General features: G+C 37.0%; 1 protein-coding gene across 1 annotated transcript in view; it reads left to right on the forward strand.

The window, feature by feature from the left end:
* Window positions 1–21,095, forward strand: part of CFTR (CF transmembrane conductance regulator) — a 187,313-nt gene that overhangs the window by 126,258 nt on the left and 39,960 nt on the right. The window contains exons 19-22 of the mRNA XM_082631970.1: window positions 3,563–3,713; window positions 4,792–5,019; window positions 7,745–7,845; window positions 20,653–20,904. Coding sequence (XP_082488096.1) covers window positions 3,563–3,713; window positions 4,792–5,019; window positions 7,745–7,845; window positions 20,653–20,904 — 732 coding nt within the window. The remainder of the gene's footprint in view (window positions 1–3,562; window positions 3,714–4,791; window positions 5,020–7,744; window positions 7,846–20,652; window positions 20,905–21,095) is intronic.

The following is a 21,095-nucleotide window of genomic DNA, read 5'->3' on the forward strand; positions in this document are numbered from 1 at the left end:
CACATTTCAGAAACAGATTTTTTCACAGAATGAAGCACACCTGTAAATTTCCTTTTTTTAAAAAAGTGTTATTTCTATTAACACTAGTTCTTAACATTTGATAATATTCTGGGCAATTTACTTTCTGGATTGGAACATTGTATAGTGAAAATGAAAGATCCAGATTCTATTCTGCAGATACCACTATTTATTTTACCTTGAGCAAGATACTTAATCTCTAAGAGTCTCAGGTTTCTCAAATGAGGAAGATAAGTCTGATGATGGTCACTTTCAATATTAAAGTCATATGCTTCAGATTGGCATACTGGAAGTGGGCCATACATGACAAATTTGAACTTGAAGCCACACAGAAAAAAAACTATCCTGGCGTCCTACTTATCTCTATGCTTCAGTGACTGATTTTTTTCATGAAACAGAAGCCTCCATGTTTTAAAATATGCAAATCTTCTCGTCAGCCTCAAAACCTTTAGGTTTTTTTTATTCTTTCTGTCTTACTCTAACATATGAATACACAGTGAGTCCTGCCATTTTGATCTCTACTGTGTCTTTTACATCTTTTTTCCTCCCTTATTCATTCTATTAATCCCATTAATCCCTGGCTTAAAAATTCTCAAGGACTAACTATCAATTATGAATTAAATTCCAGATCTGGTGTTCATTGCCTGGTTTTAAATAGGTATTTATTATCTATTTATTGATAATCAATTAATTAATTAACCTTCTAAATCATTTCAAAGTGATCCTTCATTCTTATCATCTGGTGCCCTGCAGGTTTTATAGTCTGTTGATTTTTTTCCCCCTAGAATTTTAGGATTTGGGTAAGGATGAACGGGAATTAGAATCTGTACTCACATTTCCATCTTGTATTGAAGTCCCTCTATTTATTTATTTTGTTGTCCTCTCACTAATATACCTGGTCTGAAATGACTTGTTTCTTCTTCACTGTGAATTAAAAACTAGGACAGAATTTAAAGTTTCTTTGTATAATTAGAATATCAAACATATTAAACCAGTGCCTTTAGTTTTGCACAAGTGCTAAATTATTAGCTTCTGACCTCAATGCCTAAGGATGGTTCCTTATAAAGCAAATAGAGTTATTTTCCTCAAAGCTTAGATTTACTGTTCACTTCTCAGTTTGGGCTTTATTCTGGATCATTTTAATCGCTGGAAATCTACCTTGTGAATATTTCACCATTTCCAGTTTTACCCACCTTCTCCATTCTTCTCAAACCCTATGTGATATCTTGGTTAGGTTGGCTGCACAATTCTTCCTGTTCTATTGTAACATAGTTACATTGTCATTCCTAAGAATCTCCACCATATCAGCAATAATTAAGTCAGAAAGAGAAAAACAAATACCATATGCTAACACATATATATGGAATCTAAAAAAAAAAGAAAAAAAGGTCATGAAGAACCTAGGGGCAAGACGGGAATAAAGACACAGACCTACTCGAGAATGGACTTGAGGATATGGGGTGGGGGAAGGGTAAACTGTGACAAAGTGAGAGAGTGGCATGGACATATATACACTACCAAACGTAAAATAGATAGCTAGTGGGAAGCAGCCACATAGCACAGGGAGATCAGCTCGGTGCTTTGTGACCACCTAGAGGGGTGGGATAGGGAGGGTGGGAGGGAGGGAGATGCAAGAGGGAAGAGATATGGGAACATATGTATATGTATAACTGATTCACTTTGTTATAAAGCAGAAACTAACCATTGTAAAGCAATTATACTCCAATAAAGATGTTAACAACAAAAAAAAGAAAAAACAATGATCACTTTCCCCACCCATTGTTATAATCCAACAGCTCCAGGTTGGAATTACATGGTAAAAATAGCACAAGACAAATGAACACAGTGCCATTTACAACTGTCAACAGCAAACAGCAACAACCCCTGATTCTAATGGAGTAGCTGAACGTTTCCATGTTGCCAATGCAATAGCATTTGTCTTTCAGACATACTGGTACTTAATATGGTGGCCCATTTAAATTAAATTGTATTTCCTAGTAAACAATGCTTGGAAGTTAATTTTTCTCTTTTTTTCAAAAGATCCTATTTCTGAGAAATAAATACCCTCAGTTAAAAAACTGAGTCCTTCGCCATTGATGAAGTCTTGTCATGTAGTAACTAAGGCGTTTGAGGCTTTCTTATTGTACTGGTGGAACTTTAGGGCAAGAACAGAATAGAGAAGACTTTCTTTAGATTACTGAGTCATCATATGTACTTAGTCCAGTGTTTGGCACTGTATTTATCTGAGTATTTGTTGAACGAGAATGAGCGAAGGGCTTATTGTAGAATTTGATAATGGACACCTTAGAGGCATTTTCCCTAGAAAAGTATCATTGAGATATGATCATCCGAAGCTTTAGATGAACATAACAACCCATTCAAAGAAGATTTATGCAGATCTTAGTTACACGCTTATTCATGTTTTCATCTACCAAAATGTTCTGTATTTCTGTATCCGTTGGAAAATACATGGGTCACCCATGGCAGTTGGTAGACAACTGGCTCAGTGATTATCAGATAGATGTTATGATAGGTTTATTTTTCAACCCTTGTTGTGACAGTTACTTTATTTATGCTTTATTCACATGGGATATTGTGGAACAAATGTTAGCAGATTTTTTTTAATATGTATGGATTTAGTGTCCTTTGGAAATATAGAATTTAAGCCTTGAACTTGATCTGAAGAACACCAATATGGTTAACTTGTTTCTGAGACTGCCCACAAGGATCCAGTTTTGGGGGTGGATAATGTGAAGATATGTCTCTAATGAATGGGCTTGACTGAAACACAAAATTCATTTAACAATATATGAGAGAAAAGTGGTCTAATTTCAAATTAAATCAGCCATACCCCCAAAATCTTCTTTTTTCTTTTCTTTTTTTTTTTTTTTTTTGAGCCTCTAGGTCATCTTCAGTTGTTTTAAGGAACAGGAACAAAAACAGGAAGGGGAGTGAAATTTATTAAGTATATATTTTTTTCAATCTTAAATGTTAATCAACCAGGTTTGGGCAAATTAAGTAGCTTGCCTAGATGACCAAAGCCTGCCAGATTTTTCTGACTCAAAAGGCTCCAAGATGAATGCCCAATTTTCAGAAATTGTCTGAACAAAATAAATCCTAAAATTTCACATTCATACTAAAATTATTTTAAAATATGAAGTTTATTTTATTTTATTTTTTGTTTTATTTTTTTAAGTTTATTTTAAAAGAAGCCCAGGCTAGAAAAAAATTATGTTCATTTAAAATTTATTTATCATACAGCACTTTAAAGTATAGAGGAAGTGAATATATACTAAGATGCAAGAATACCGTGTTTTCTAAACTTCAAAATATTATAAGCAACCTAAACAATTTTTGGAATTTTGATAGAACTTATGAAAAATGTACTTTGAGGTGGCTGCCTTCCCAGTAGGATGATGCCTGCCCCGTATTAAGAATGGAGCAGAATGTGAAGACCCTATTTAGAAAGATGTTGCTAACATACCTTGTCCGCTTTGCAACATGGAACTATTTACTTACCAGTGTATTTTCTTTGATCCCACAGTTGTTATTAATTGTGATTGGGGCTGTGGCGGTAGTCTCAGTTTTACAACCCTACATCTTCCTAGCTACAGTGCCAGTGATAGCAGCTTTTATTCTATTGAGAGCCTACTTCCTCTGCACCTCACAGCAACTCAAACAGCTGGAATCTGAAGGTATGATGCAGCCTGTGTAATGCTCACCTGGGAAAATATCACAAGAGCTATTCGTGGATATTTATCTGTGATTTATGTACCTTTCCAAAATTTTTTTCCTATTTTTAAACTCTTGCATTATATGACAATGACTTTTAAAAACATCTGTTTCAACTGTGATCCAGGCCATCTCTGTACATTCTCATCATATATAACTCTCTTGGGTCTCATACTTTTGTTATTCATTAGATCTTAAGTATTATTATTGAGAATTTGACCTTTGTTTTCTTTCAGATTTAAAATATAATGTTAAACCACAAACTATCCCCCCCCAAAAAAAGTATAAGTAGAAAAAGGAAACAGTAAATTATAAAGCACACATGGATTGTTTTTATTAATTAATGACCATGTGACTTCATTTTGATTTTAAAACAAGTATATAGAGTCTTAGGAGGCTTGATGTATGTGATATCCATTCATAATCATATAAACTAAAATTTGAAAAGATCGTGCTACTATTACTAAATGTTAGTCTGTGTTCCCAAATGATACTGGACAAAATTCTTCCCTCTGGCTTGTTTTCAGACACCTTTCCTTTCTCTCCTGGGGGTCTGCCTTTTTGTGTGCTCCCAAACACTGCTTGAGCTCTTTGGGAAGCACATTGTTCAGTAATGGCCCTTGTTTGGGTGCATTTTCAGGGGATATATTTCCAGTGTGTTTCTGCATTGAAGGTTATTTGCTAAATTAAGTCACATAAACTTTCTTAATTGAGACCTTGAATAAATTGTCTCAAAAGAAAAACATTTTCTCTGATTAATTTAGGATTAGGTAAACAATGCCCAGTGGTAGCCAAGGAATATGAATAAATAATGGCAGTGATTTTATAATAAGTTCCCATCCATGGTAACCAAGTAAAAAAGTGGGTAACATTAAAAAAAGTAACAGATTGCATCTATTCAAAGTACAACACCAGAATGAAAAGCCTTTTTAACCAATGACATTTGTTGTTTGGTTATTCTTTAAGCTACTCTTTTTAAAGTAAGAATTTGCATTATGTGTTTACATGACTTGCATTATTTTCTATGGGAATATTTCACAGGCAGAAGTCCAATTTTCACTCATCTTGTTACGAGCTTAAAAGGACTATGGACACTTCGTGCCTTTGGACGGCAGCCTTACTTTGAAACTTTGTTCCACAAAGCTCTGAATTTACATACTGCCAACTGGTTCTTGTATCTGTCAACACTGCGCTGGTTCCAAATGAGAATAGAAATGATTTTTGTCCTCTTCTTCATTGCTGTTACCTTCATTTCCATTTTAACAACAGGTAATATGAGCTCCTTAACTATTTAGCTAAGCATTTAATTTAAAGCTTTGCCAACCAATAAAATGCTACATTCTTATAGGTTAAAAATTTTAGATATCTTTAAATCAATTTTTTGAGAGTTTATTGATCAAAAAATTTGTTTATTGAATGAATGATTTCTTTGAATTAGAGATGTATACAGCTGAAAAACTGAGATACAAGGAGTGTCAGATAACAAATCTGTGATTCAAAGAAAAAAACCATCTCATGACTCTCATTTTGATAAAGGATCTTGGCTTCAAAAGTAATAGATCTCTTTATTAAAGAACTCTCTGAATAGGGGAAAAGACACAACCAAATTTATATACAGATACACACAAAATCCCCATCCCTGGTAAGTTTTGTTCTTTTAACCACCTGTTGGTGCAATTTGTCATCCTAATGTGAACTTTGCATGGTGAAAAACTGCCATAGAAGTGAAATAACTTAGGTGAAAGTGCCATATTTTTCAAATACAAATGTTCTGAGTTTTAGGATCTTTGGGTGAAAAACGTAAAATATTTCATTGTAAGTAAAATGAAAACCTATATAGACAAGTGAGCTCTTCTAATTAAAAAAGGTGAATTACTGAGCTATAAGAAAGGTTGAAATATCTTATATATGTGACTGTGGACAGAGATTCAGAGTGACTGCCAAATCCGAGGGGTCGTTTGGTTCTAAGAATAGAATCTGGATCAAACAAAATGAAGCACATGTTGGAGAATTATAGGAGGACCTCGTGGAGCACAGGGCGGGAGGCACACGGAGCCTCCAGGGAAAATGGGACAGGCGTGGAGAGTCAGACTCAGAGCTTCCCGTCTCTGGAGACTGGATGCTGGCCGTGCCCATTCCTTCCTCTGGCTAATTCATTCATTTCTCTTTCTCTGAACTCTGGTTTCCCTGATGTCCCAAAGCTGTGCTACAGTGACCTTATATGGCCTCTCCATTCAGGCCCTTTGAATGAACAGCTGACTTCCTCTGTCCAGTTACCAAGTATGGGCAAGAACAGAAAACAGGCTCATTTTGGCTGAAGGGTCCACCTGCCATCCACACAGGTGTCGCGAGAGTAGTGGATTTCCCGCCTTCACTGTTCTCTCAGCCTAGGGCAATGGGAAATTACTCTATGAAAGGAATATAAGGGGCAGGCAAATGAACTAAATCCTTAGCAGTACAATAATTTGGGGCAACTTTAAAACAAAATAAAATTTCTTTTGCGGTTCAGAATTTTAAAAATATTTTGCCTTTAATTAAGTTATTTGAAATGGGATCCAAGAGGGCTGAGTGAACAAGGATTTGTTAACAGTGAATTCAAACCAATATATCATGTGCTATAACATAATGGTTAAGGATCTGACTGAGTCCCGATTTACCAGGCATGATAGTCAAAGCATTTAGCAATCAGTATAGTTCAGGACCTATCCATTAAATCAGATGCCCAGCCAGAGTGAATGTTAGCCATACAGCTAATAACAGCCCTGCCTCTGCTGGTCTTCAGCTCTGGTAACTTGTACACTTTAATTAACTTCTCTAAAGCCCTCATTTTCCTCATGTGTAAATAAACATAATAATAGTACCTATCCCATAAGTTTGTGGTGAGTATTAAATGTGATAATTTGTATAAAACACTTAGTGTAGTGCCTGGTCCATGGTAAGCACCTGAAAATCTTATATTACTTATTATTGTTATTATTTTTAAAATTTTATCTTACTCTCATCTTAATATTCAGAATGAGTAATATATTGGGGCCCTGAATAAATCTTACCTATTTAGAATAAATGATTTAGTATTAAAAGCACATACCTGCTATCTATGGTTTGTCTTCTGTTAGAGGAATTATAGAAACAAAATTTTCAATTCATAATAATGGGATGAATTATTTCTCCCAATTTTAGAACCCTATGACAGTTTTATCATGCATTACAGATGCAGGGACTGACTCTCAATTGAGACTTGATAACCTAAATTTATAATAATTTAAGAACATTCCTATTAGAAAAATTTTAGGGCCATGAATAGAGAGTATTTATGAATTTTAATTAGTGGTCCCCTCTAGCCCTTAAAAATTATTTACTCTAATTAGACATTTAAGTATTGTTCTTCCTGGGTGAACGAGTCAATTTTTTTTTTAACATAAAGAGCAGTCTTCTCTTTTTCCAAATGACAGACCCATGAGTTCTGACTTCCCCGTGAAACTCGAAGTTCTTTCTTCCCAACAGCATCTGATTGGCAGAGAAAGTCCTCCTCACAAAGGCATGAAGCACATCTAAATATCTTCTGGATGCTGCTCACACACATATCTCTCCTACTTTTGACTTCTTTGCAGAGGAGCTTATTCAGACACAGAACTTTTTTTCCATTATCCATTGTAGTCTTTGAAGGTATTATTACTTACAGAGTAATAGTAGAAGGGATAAAAGTGATATTTACCCAACACCAACATCCCCTTCAATATCTGAAGCATTTAAAAAAGGGCAACTCTTTGCTAATAGTCACTCTTTGATTTAAAATGTTGGTTGAATACTTATTACATACAGGGCATATTATTACTTGGGATACATGCTGTGGGGATCTGAGATGAAAAATGGTTAAAACTGGCACAGAATCAAAATGTAACTTTAATATGTGCCCTCTTCTAGGAATACATAAAGTGGTTCACAGGAGAGAGAAATAGCATAAAGTTTGTTTATATCTTTTTTCCACCTATAGGTGACGGAGAAGGAAGAGCTGGGATTATTCTAACTTTAGCCATGAATATCATGGGTACACTACAGTGGGCCGTAAACTCTAGCATAGATGTGGATAGCTTGGTAAGTATTATTCTTTTTATCTTTTATGAAAAAAATTCAGATGAACCAAAAAGTATAGGTAATAACATAAGAGATGACTATATACCCCAGACCCAGCTTAAGATATAAAACACTGTGGATAAATTGAAGGTCACAGGCTTCCCTGGTGGCTCAGTGGTTGAGAGTCCGCCTGCCGATGCAGGGGACCCGGGTTCGTGCCCTGGTCTGGGAAGATCCCACATGCCGCGGAGCAGCTGGGCCCGTGAGCCATGGCTGCTGAGCCTGCGCGTCCGGAGCCTGTGCTCCACAACGGGAGAGGCCACAACAGTGAGAGGTCCGCATACCACAAAAAAAAAAAAAAAAAAAAATGAAGGTCACTGTCTATCTCTCAATAAACCCATAACTCTTCTTTCCTCCACATAAATAGCCACAATCAAGATCTGGTGCTATGGTGAACATTCTTGCAGTCTCCTTGCCCAGGATTTTTCTAGGATAGTCATCCAGGAGTGGTATTGCTAGGCCATAGAATTCACCCAAGTTCAACTTTACTAGATGGTGCCAAATTGTTCTAAGATCTGTTGTACCAGTTTAACCTCCCATCAAGAGAGTATAAGAATTCTCAGAGGTCCATAGCTATGACATGCAACACTTGATATTGTCGGACTTTGGTTTAATTGAAGTATAGTTGATTTACAATATTGTGTTAGTTTCAGGTGTACAGCGAAGTGATTCAGTTATATATTTTTCAGATTATTTTATATTATAGGTTATTACAAGGTATTGAATATAGTTCCCTGTGGATACAGTAAATCCTTGTTGCTTATCAATTTTATATATAGTAGTTTGTATCTGCTAAGCCTATACTCCTAAGTTATCCCTCTGCCCCTCCCTTTCCCCTTTGGTAACCATAAGTTTGTTTTCTATGTCTGTGAGTCTGTTTCTGTTTTGTATATAGATTCATTTGTATTACTTTTTAGATTCCACATATAAGTGATAATATATAGCATCTGTATTTCTCTGACTTACTCACTTAGTATGATATTCTCTAGGTCCATCCATGTTGCTGCAAATGGCATTATTTCATTCTTTTTTATGGCTGAGTAGTATTCCATTGTATATATGTACCACATCCTCTTTATCCATTCATCTGTCGATGGACACTTAGGTTGCTTCCATGTCTTGGCTATTGTAAACAGTGTTGCTGTGAACATTGGGGTACATGTATCTTTTCAAATTAGTTTTTAACTTTTCCAGACATATGCCCAGGAATGGGATTGCTGGATCAAATGGTATCTCTATTTTTAATTTTTTAAAGGAACCTCCCCATACTGTTTTCCATAGTGGCTGCACAAACTTACATTCCCACCAGTAGTGTAAGAGGGTTCTCTTTTCTCCACAACCTCTCCAGCATTTATTATTTGTAGACTTTCTGATGATAGCCATTCTTGTCAGACTTTTTAATTTTGGAAATCTGATGGGTGTGAAGTGAATGCTAAGGAGATAGGGCAGCTTAATACATACTTATTGGCCATTTGAGATTCCTTGTCTGTTAATTGCTTGTGCATTTCGATTGCTCATTTTTCAAGTAGATTGGTTTTTTTCTTAGTTCATTTGTTGGAGTTTATGAATTCTGAATCAGTTGTCACTTCTTTACATTTCAAACATGGTCCTTCAGTCAGTGGCTTGGCTTATAGTATCTTTCAATGAAAAGAAACTTTTAAGTTTAATGAAGTTAAATTTTTCAATATTTTCCTTTATGTTTTGTGCTTTTGGTATCATTTTAAGAAATCCTCCCCTATCTTGGGTTTTCAAATTTATCAGCATTACATTTTTCATAATATTTTTTCATATTTTTAAAATTTCCAGTCTTTTTTTTTTTTTTTTTTTTTTTTTGGTGGTAGCTCCTTTCTCATTCTTAAGAGTTTATCATTGCCTTCTCTTTTTGCTTGGTCAATATTGCCACATATTTATGTAATTTATTAGTGTGTACAAAGACCATATTTTGGTTTTGTGATTTCTCTTGTTTTGGTTCCTTGGAGTGCAGAGCCTGCAGTAATGTATGTGAGGTAACACTGTGTCCAGGGCACAAATCCTATGGCAGCAAGAGTGAGAGATAAATGGAATCAAGGCATATTTCCCCTTTTTATTTAAAAAACAAATGCATATGGGGCTTCCCTGGTGGCGCAGTGGTTGGGAGTCCGCCTGCCAATGCAGGGGACGCGAGTTCGTGCCCCGGTTCGGGAAGATCCCACATGCCGCGGAGCGGCTGGGCCCATGAGCCATGGCCGCTGAGCCTGCGCGTCCGGAGCCTGTGCTCCGCAACGGGAGAGGCCACAACAATGAGAGGCCCGCATACTGCAGAAAAAAAAAGTGCATAATTTTCATCAGATGGTATAGTTGGTCTGGATAGCTTCATCATCAACTTCTATTAGTCTAGCTGGAGTACTGTATTCAAAATCAGATATCCAATACTATATTTGTGGACGGTCTAGAAACCCATGTTGGGAATGACTGTATAACACTTGTTATTACCCTTTTGGCTTAGGTTCTTTTTATTATTCTCTGAGACAGTTGACATGTTCTCAAAATGCACACATTGGTTCAGCTGTGAAATTTGTATAATCAGTTCCTGTCAGAACAAGTATCATTATAAAAAATACTTCTATAGGGAAAATCCAAACCTTTTCATGCCTTCTTCTTGTCTATGTGACTTAATATTTTATTTAACCAAAGCATTGTAGTAATTCATTGAAACATAATTTAACCTTAACCTGATTTATAGCAGGGTTTTTTCTTTTCCTTTAACATCACATTTTTTTTTTTTTTTTGAGTTCGACCAGCTCTTTTTAGTGACGCCATTCATCTCCTCACTTAGCTCTTATGCTTTTGGGGTTGAGTCTTGCAAATGTACTTCAAAGTGTTTCTGTTGGAAAATAGCAGGAAGATAGTAAGTAAATATTGTGCTGGCATCTATTTAATTCTTTGTTCAAACTTTCTACAACTTTGACTTTACGATTAAAATCCTCATGCACTTCACTTCATTTTCTTTATCTGAAAGCATCTCTTTACCTCGTATATGTACAATTCCTTTCTGTCTGTCACATTAATTTGCTTGGTTTATGTAACAGCCTCTACAGCCTCTGTTTGGTGTCTGTCTGTTTTGCATGTCTAATCTCCATTAAAATTTCTTTCAGGCATTTTTATTTCTCTAGTTTTTCACATGGTCATCCTGGGCTTTGTGACCTGTGCTTTGACATTGTTTCACCTCCGACATTGTTTCACCTCTTGGCATAAAAGGATCTTTGCAAAAAACTATTATGTTCTAATACAATCTATGAAAAGTATCAATATTTGCATTTCATCATATTTTTTAAAGTCGTTTTCTTTTCTTTGAATATCAAAGTGATCATGTTAGTTTTCATTTCCCTGCCAAACAGCACAACTGGTCTTTCCTGGGCCTTTATCTAGTTATTAATTCCCATCTTGCTGCTTCCACCCCTGCAACTGCTAAAGTTGTCCAGTAATCTGTTGGTTTTCACCTAGCCTATGTTGAAAGTAGAAGGGGAGAGAGGTCTGCCCTCAAATTTCATGTTTACATATATGTTAACACTAAAGGTCCTTGTGACCTCTGAAGTAAAAATTCACTTTAATTTATTGAGTTCTGAAATGGATTTAGACCTGAGTTTAAAATGCAGTAAACAGGGTGTTTTGTTTGACACACACTTTTAGTTTTTCAGTACAAAGGTACTGAGAAAAAAATGTCTTTAGACTTGGAAACAATATTTCATTTATGCATCTGGCTGGGTTTAGGCATGAACAAAGAGTCAACCATCAACAGAAATACGAAGTTATAAAAATGGCAATATGACTTTTCTTCTGCTCATCCATTGCTTAACCCAGGTGCCTAGCTTTCATTAGCTTTCAAACAGTAGAGGTAATATTTGGAGGATAACACTTCCTCATCACAACCTCAGGTATCTTTGCATTTATGACTGATTGCGCATCTCAGATGTTGGCCCTCAGAACTGGTCAACAACCCTTTTATTACATTTTCCTAATAAATTTTCTATTTTATTCCCTAAGATGGTTCTTTCCCACCTTCTTGTCTCTTCTCAGATGCTCCAATAATTCCACCCCCTGCATTCTCAGCCAATGACCTTGCTACATACTATATAGAAAAAAACATGCAACCAGAAAGAATTCCCTCCTTTCTCTCCACCACCCTTCTGCACCACTACTCATATGCTCCAGTGCCCTCCGTGTCTTCGCTCCTGTATAAAGGCCAGTGATATGCGATCAACCCCTCTTTGTGGGACCTTTCTCCCTAGCATAAAACTACCATCCTGGGAAGCTGCTGCATAGCACAGGGAGATCAGCTTGATGCTTTGTGACAATCTAGAGGGGTGGGATAAGGAGGGTGGGAGGGAGGCTCAAGAGGGAGGGGATATGGGGATATAGGTGTACATATAGGTGATTCAGTTTGTTGTACAGCAGAAACTAACACAACACTGTAAAGCAATTATACTCCAATAAAGATATATATATATATATATTTATTTATTAGTTTCTGCTTTATAACAAAGTGAATCAGTCATACATATACATTTGTTCCCATATCCCTTCCCTCTTGCGTCTCCCTCCCTCCCACCCTCCCTATCCCACCCCTCCAGGCGGTCACAAAGCACCGAAAAAAAACAAACTGCCATCCCTTGATCTCCAGCTAGCACTCCATTTCTTTGACCAATTTTCAGCAAAAATTCTTAAAAGAGTTCCTGACTCCATTTCCTCCCCCCCCCCATTCTTTACATAACCTGCTTCATTTCATTTCCATCATCCCCAGCACTCATGACCAACATCTTTCCAGAGCCAGCATCTTTGTTTCTCTCAGCCTCTCAGCAGTTACTTATGCCATGGACATGTCCTTCTTGTGATCCTTTCTTCTCTCGATAGGGTAATGCTACTCCCACCTCGTTTTCCCGCTACCTGTCTGGTTCCTCCATAGTTCTCTGTGCTGGCCTCTCATCTTCTTGCAGAGCTCTAAACATCAGCTGTATTCCAGCCCTCCTCTATCTACACTTTCTCTAGCTGTTATCTAACTCCATGCTTCAGAAATCATCTCTCAATGCATTGCACATTCATATCTCTAATTTAGACCACTCCCCTGCCCTCTAAATATATATCCAACTACTAACTTGACACCTCCCGGTGTTTATAAAACACAGTGATAGAATGTCTTCCAGTAGGCTTGACATTTTAGGGCATAAGCTCTTGTTTGGAATCGCCTCAAAATATGCTTGCAGTATCAAGAGACCATTAAAAGTGAACGAAACTTCTACCTACTTGTTTGCCTAGTTTTATATAGCAGTTTGGAAAAAAAGTCATGTGAACATTGTCACCTTATGAACAGCATAGTGTAATAGGTTGTGAATAACCCCAGAAAATTTTAAAATAGTAAAATTATCAGAGTCCAACTTAATAATTCCCACTAGAAACCCACATGTTAGGGGATTTCCAATTATTTCAATTGATATCACAGTGTTTTAAAAACTATTATTTCTAATTCACTCTTCATTTTAACATGAATACCACATATGTCTCTCTATTCATTTCAACTGTGTATCTCACACTATTCTATAGATAGGATGAAAAGAGAAGTGTTAATTCTTTTTAGCTCCATTCCTCACATACTATATTTAAGCTATTATCTTAAAATTTTTGTGTTCTTAATTAACAAAGCTGTGTACTTATTTATTTTATTTGGATTCACAAGATGCCTGCCATTTTTAGTACCATAAAGCTTCTCTGTCTCCTATTGTTAGCTACTTAAACATTATATATCTTAAATAGGCTGTGCATACCTAGATTTTTGCCTCCGTGAATGAGTGAAAATTAAATAAATAAGAGGTAGAAAGGATGAAAGGTGATGAGGTGATGTTTCAGGCTTAGTGGTTATCAAGCCATCTGGTGACTAGTGAATTGCCCACACTCATAGTCTCAATGTTTGAATGAGGCAGTTGACAATTCATCTGTTTTCAGGACTGTCTACATCCTAGTGAGCACAGCTAAAAGATCTGAGCATATGAATAGTATCTACTGCCTTAATTCAACAGTTGCACCAGCAGATAAGCCATCCCTGTTATAGAGTGTATTCCTAATAGCACAGGAGTGTGGAAGCCGCCGGGATGAGCAGGGAAGACTGTGCCTCTGTACGGTTCACAGTTAGATTCCAGTTAATGAGTTTCCAGAAAGTTCTTGCAAGATTGATGTAATCTGAGAAGAGTTTTCTGTCAATAGAAACTCCCTCTGTTTCTCCTTTGTCCTTTTATTGACTGTGTTTATTTTGGGTTCCAGTAAAGATCAAGTGACTGATTGTACAATGACCAACAAGAAACCTGATAGGAGGAGAAGTGGGGAGCCTGCCTTTTCTTCAATGCTCCTGATACCTAATTCTATTGCATTGACAGTAGTTTCTGCCATGAGAATCTGAGGGGAGGATTCACTCCTCCTATTTTTTTTAACCTCCTTTTAATGTCCTCTTGATAACACCTTTCTTTGTTTTTCTGTTCTCATGAGTCTTTGTGGTGTAGTTTCCACTTATGACCTCTGTCCCAAGACTTCTTTCCACCCAGCCTTTCTATTTCCATCCTGCAAAGTGACTTTCTATTCTGTGTTCCACTCTGGCCTCACCACCAAGAAGTTGTGTGGCCTTAGGCAAGTCATAACCCACTTGAGGGCTTCACTTTTCTCTTTTGTAAATGAAACAGTTTGGTTAGAAAATTTTTAAGCTTCTGTTAGCTCTGACATTCTCTTCTGAACCTATGAAAGATTTCAAGTCTTGATTGGCATGTATGCAGGCACTATTCCAGGTGCTCTCAGGAATCACACGTATCTACCACTGTCCCTGAATGCTCATGTCCAATGATTAGGTCATTCACCACTGCAGTTGTCAGAGCTGATAAAGAACTCTGAACCAGTGTGTTACCAGAACCAACAAAGACAAAGAAAGCACCATTAAGATGTTCTTGGGTCTTGAATTAGTAGGAGAGGCTTATGAGAACCTGAAGGGATTGCGAGAGTGTGGAAAAGTTTGGAAAATTTGTTGAGCTTTGTGCCTGTCACTTTAACTTCCTGGGTTTAGAATTTTTCATTTGTACCAAGAAGGAATGGATTAGAACAGAGGTTCTCAACCTGACAGCACATGTGGAAACTTTATAAAGATAGAGATTACTTAGGATCCTCTAAGATTAGTTAGAGCAGTTCTCTTCGTTGGGGGCAAGGTGACCAGGCATGATGTCTATCTTTTAAAAAGTGTTCCAGGTGATTCTTGTATATCTAGACTTGTGAATCACTGGATTAGATGGTCTCTAAGATTCATTTTCACTCCAGTTTTCTGTGAGTCATGGCACGGAGTCAGCAAACTTTGTCTATAAAGGGTTAGATAGTACTTTTTTCAGCCTTGTGAGCTATGTGGTCTCTATGGCAATTATTCAACTCAGCCTTTGTAGGGCAAAGCTAATGTAAACAAATGGATGTGGCTGGATGTGGCCATTGGGCCATAGTTTTGCTGACCTCTGGTCTATGGGATAGAATTTACTTTGGAACTGACAGACCATCAGCAAATTATTTTTGCCCTGTATATTAACCAATGACACATATAAATCTGTAAAAGACATATAAAGGATGGTGCTTAATGATAGAGAACTTGGGGAAGTTGCACTATCTCAAAATTAAGATGCTTAGAGAAAATCAAAACCTTGGGAAAATATTTTGATTTGTTGTTCTGGATTTTGTTTTTTAGTAAATCTTCTCTTCTTGAGATTTCCTTTGAAATATGTTTAATGGATACCACATAGACCCAATTGCATTCACCAAGCACTTGCTGATGGCCTATCATGTGCTTTTAAAAAACAGTCACACCAGAAAGAGTTCAAGTTTGAGTAGTAGATTCAATAAGTGATATCAGACCTTTTCAGATAGGTAAATTTGAGAGTCTTCCTTTGCCTATTGGCACTTAGTACCTTGATTATTGAAGCTCTTAATTATTGAAATAGGCACAACATATTTGATACCTCTACGGTTATTTAGGATATGTCTTTTGTCATTATTGAAATAGGCACAACATATTTGATACCTCTACGGTTATTTAGGATATGTTTTTTGTCATTAGTTGTAATGTGTTTTCTTTTTCACTTCTTGCAGTCAGAAAAAGTGACATTGACTTGCCATGTGATTTGCCACAAGTTAAATAGCAAGCTATAATAAGTTCCAAAGGGTTAGAATTTATAGTATACTATAAGTAACTCACTTATGCTGTTAATAATTTATAACAATACAGTTTTGATTGACTTTTTAAGTGCTCTAGGAGCATAAGTAATAGGCGCATAAAGATAGACAAGAATTTCAAGAATATGTTTTGGGCAGAGTCTGTTTCCATGATAACCATTATCCCTTAAGTCTATATGCATGGCTTAAAGATTATGCCAATGACTCTAACGTGGTCTTGGGTCTCAGGTCTCTAGTTAGTTGATTCTGAAAAGCATTTAGTTTGGGCCTACCAGGAAGAATCTATGATTTAAAACACTTTAATCCTCCCTTTCATGTACTTCACATTTTGAAAATTTCTCTTGCAAAATGTGTGGTTTTTCACATGTCACTCTTCTAGATGATTCTCTTCACATTTATTTCTTATAATCTTCCTATAACAACCAGTTATGAAAAGTCTTTACAGTGTTGCCAGCCAGATCTCAGGCTTATGAAACATATTTTCTATCATCATGGCTTTTGGGGTATTACAGCACGTAGTTTAGGTGTTCATGCACAATTTTGATGTACTGGTTTCCAAATAACCAAAAGGATGAAAGGAAAATGAGCAATATTTTGTGAAGGAGAGGAGTCTGGCTTCCTGACTTGCCCTAGAATAGATCTTTAAGCCTTTTCTTCCCTCTTTGTTAACAAAAGGTGGAAAGGAAAATCAGGAATCATTTTCTTTTTCACTAAATATATCTGTTATAGAGTTGAGATGAGGCTGTGGAGCTGTCTTTTCCCAAAAGACTCTGTTCTCCTGATGCTTAGATTAGTAATTTAGACCAGTGGTCCCCAACCTCTTTGGCACCAGGGACTGGTTTCGTGGAAGACAATTTTTCCACGGACGAGGGGTTGGGGGGTTGGTTCAGGAGGTAACGCGAGCGATGGGGAGCAATGGGGGGCGGCAGATGGAGCTTTGCTCGCTGGCCCACCACTCACCTGCTGTCGTGCGGCCCTGTTCCTAACGGGCCGCAGACCTGTAGAGGTCCGCAGACTGGAGGTTGGGGACCCCTGATACAGATGCTATCATAAAGATAATGAGATTCAGTTTTAAAGATTGACTCAGGAGAATTTTTTGAGCACAATAAATTTAAATAATCAAGCCAAAAATTTAAAGCAGATGCTACTCAAGCAAAAATCCCACTTCATTTTAGTTAAACTCCAAATTTATAGAAGTCTGTGCAAATTATATCAAGTTTTCCCATTCATGTGAGGAAAGGTTTGATGTTTCAGTGCCTGAGTCTCATTTTGGCTTCATCATTTACTTCTTAAAATCTAAGACACATTCTCCCACCTAAGCTGCTAACGGCTACGTTGAGACTTTGCTGTCAGTGGGCTAGACAGAGCCTCCCCCTCATTCCTCTTCAGGAAACACTTTTCTATGCACAGAAGCAGCAGCTTAAGGTTAAGGAGTTTGCCCAACTCCATCTACAGAACTCTGAAAATTGCCAAATCTGAATTTCCATCCAGCTCCATCTACATAGCTGGACAATGGCATAGCAGTTTTTACCTATCACCTGAAAATGTTTAGACATTCCAAATTAGAGACAGGAATAAATTAGTTCAAAAAGCTCAATGAAGACAAATATATGAGACTAAAAATAGTTTGGTATATTACAACTTCCTTCTAATCCAAATAGCAATGTATATTTTCAGGCTGAGAGGCCGAGGCTACAACTGCAGCCTCGATTTCCTGCTAAGGTCCTCACAGCACTGTCATTCTCCCTGCTCAGAAACTGCTTTCTGCATATGAGGTAGAACAATGCATTAATTCATTATGAACAAAGATTTATTAAGGGACTGCATGATAGTAAACACTAGATGGGGAAGATACAACAAACAATGCTTGAATAAGTTTACTGTAATAGCCACAGTGGATTTAACTGAAGCCCATGAGATGTAAGCTTCACGTTCTCTCACTTGCATGGAACCCTTTGAAGACCCTATACTTAATTTTCTATGCAGAATTTTAATTCTTTTTCTTTCTTCTCTCTTTTTGAATATTGTTCCCTGTAAATCCTTGTTGCTTATCTATTTTATTTATAGTAGTGTGCATCTGTTAATCCCATACTACTAATTTATTCCCCCTTAGTAACCATAAGTTTGTTTTCTGTATCTGTGTCTGCTTCTGTTTTGTAGATATTCATTAGTATTATTTTTTAGATTTCACATATAAATGATATCATATAATATTTATCTTTCTCTGTCTGACTTGCTTCACTTAGTATGATATTCTCTAGATCCATCAATGTTGCTGCAAATGGCAATATTTCATCCTTTTTATGGCTAAGATTTCATTGTATATATATTCTTTTTCTTAAGAAGAGTCCCCTAAATTACTTAAGTTTCAGGTTCCACCAAACCTGGATCCATCCCTGATTGCAGGTATGAATCTTTGGCTGTGAAATCACATGTACGAGAAATATGACTACTTGTGCTATAGTCAAATTTATTTTCTATTTGAACATTCCTTCCGCCGAGTGGAAGAAACAGCCTCAGCAAATACAGAGATCTTCCTAGAAGTGAATCTATAATAAATTGTGAGTGGAGTTTACAGGATACCAATACACTGAAGGAGGGGACGTCTGGCCCTAGGTTGTCCCTTGTTGTGCTTACTGTCTCCGAGACTATCTCTGACCTAGAGGTGTACAGTCCAGGTATATTGGGTCTTTGTCCTTCTGGTCTTGATTATGAGCTCTCCCTAGGTGAGCTCTCTCTCTCTCAGCTGCTTCTGTGTCTCTGAGGAATGGAAGACCCTAAGGGATCAAAGCATTGGGATTCTTTGGCTTCCCTTCAGCACCATTCTGGAAATACAAGAAAATCTGAAGCTATGTCAAGTTACCTATGTCTAGACATGCCAAGCATCTGTGTCCACTCTGTTGCTCCTGTGCCATGCCGGGTACTGGAAGCTTCTCTAAGGCCCTCCTCATTCCTGGCTCCACCTTAGAAATGAGGCATAGGCTTCCTATGTTCTAAAATCCCTCAAATCTACTTGAGGAGAGAACCAGAGTTCAGTTGCAAGGCAGTGCTTCTTTTAAGAGGAACTGGTATCTCAGCCCCCCAAAAAATTTTTTTTCAAATATTTATTGGATGCTTATTATATGCCAGGCTATTTTAAAAATCACATTCCAAATTCCAATAAATTATAATTGTTCAGAGAAATATGTTCTTGTTAAAGAATTTAAGCACCTTTGAAAAATAGTTGAATTTCATAATGCCATTTGCAGCAACATGGATGCAACTAGAGATTATCATACTAAGTGAAGTAAGTCAGAAGGAGAAAGACAAATACTATATGATATCACTTATATGTAGAATCTAAAATATGACACAAATGAACTTATTTACAAAACAGAAACAGACTCACAGACATAGAGAATGGACTTGTGGTTGCCAAGGCAGTTGGGGGGAGGGGGATGGATTGGGAGTTTGAGGTTAGCAGATACAAACCATTATATATAGAATGGATAAACAACAAGGTCCTACTTTTGCAAGGGAACTATATTCAATATCCTGTGATAAACCATAAGGGAAAAGAACATGAAAAAGAATTTATATACATATGCACAACTGAATCACTTTGCTGTACACCAGAAAGTAACACATTGTAAATCAACTATACTTCACTAAAATAAATTTTAAAATATAAATTAATTTTAAAAATAGTTGAATTTTAAATACAGCCCTTATACACAGTCACATTTTGCTCAGCAATGGAAATTGATCTTTAAGTAATTCAGATTAAAAATGTAATATTTAACTACAGATATATGCCAGTGACTTAAGTTTGAAGATTATTGTGAAGTTTTTCAAAATTTACTAAGCCTTGGGGCTTCCCTGGTGGCGCAGTGGTTGGGAGTCTGCCTGCCGATGCAGGGGACACGGGTTCGTGCCCCGGTCCGGGAGGATCCCACATGCCGTGGAGCGGCTGGGCCCGTGAGCCATGGCCGCTGAGCCTGTGCGTCCGGAGCCTGTGCTCCGCAACGGGAGAGGCCACACAGTGAGAGGCCTGTGTACTGAAAAAAAAAAAAAAAATTACTAAGCCTCAAGAGTCCACTTACCACCCAGCTGACATAGAATTGTTGATAGTTATTAACGTACTGTGAGAGTAAGGCAAGACTCTTATGTAGTGGTTTAGAGGTGTAAAACATTTTATTATAATATAACAGTTGTAAAACATTGTGTAGTACTACTCATGGTAGAAAAAAGTTTTCCCCTTGACATCATCTATTCCCTTGAGTAGAGTTTGGCTATTTATGTGTGGCTTGCATAACTGAGAATTAACTGATCACAAAAATAAGCAGTTTTATACAGAGCGCATTTATAGAAATCCTAGTTAATTCTCTTGGTTAAGCTTTTAATTACATCTAATTATTTCCTGTTAGTTCATTGAAAAACCTAACAAATAACCAAGTGACGACTAGCTAGCATCACATCTTCCAAGTTATTTTTTAGGAAACACCAAACTAATTATGACATTGTCTGCAGCTCTTAAACAAAAATTAAAAATTATTTTTATTTCAGATGCGATCTGTCAGCCGAGTCTTTAAGTTTATTGATATGCCAGCAGAAGACGGTAAACCTAACAAGTCACTGAAACCATCCAAGTATGGCCAGCTCTCGAAAGTTATGATTATCGAGAATCAACATGTGAAGAAAGATGACATCTGGCCCTCAGGGGGCCGAATGACCGTGAAAGACCTCACAGCGAAGTATACAGATGGTGGGAATGCCATATTAGAGAACATTTCCTTCTCAATAAGTCCTGGCCAGAGGGTGAGATTTAAACATTGCTTGCTTTGTTAAACCTGTGTTCAGTAAGTGAATCTCAGTAGCCTAAAGCAATGTGTTAGTAGAATCCATTTGTAACACTGTTATTGTAGACTAGGACCAATACTGAACACAAATATTTTCAAGTTATTATATGAAGTCATTGTTTCATGTGAAATATACTTTGCAAAGTCCTG

The sequence above is a fragment of the Mesoplodon mirus genome, assembly GCF_964341445.2.
Source record: "Mesoplodon mirus genome assembly, chromosome: 9".
Taxonomy (NCBI): domain Eukaryota; kingdom Metazoa; phylum Chordata; class Mammalia; order Artiodactyla; family Ziphiidae; genus Mesoplodon; species Mesoplodon mirus.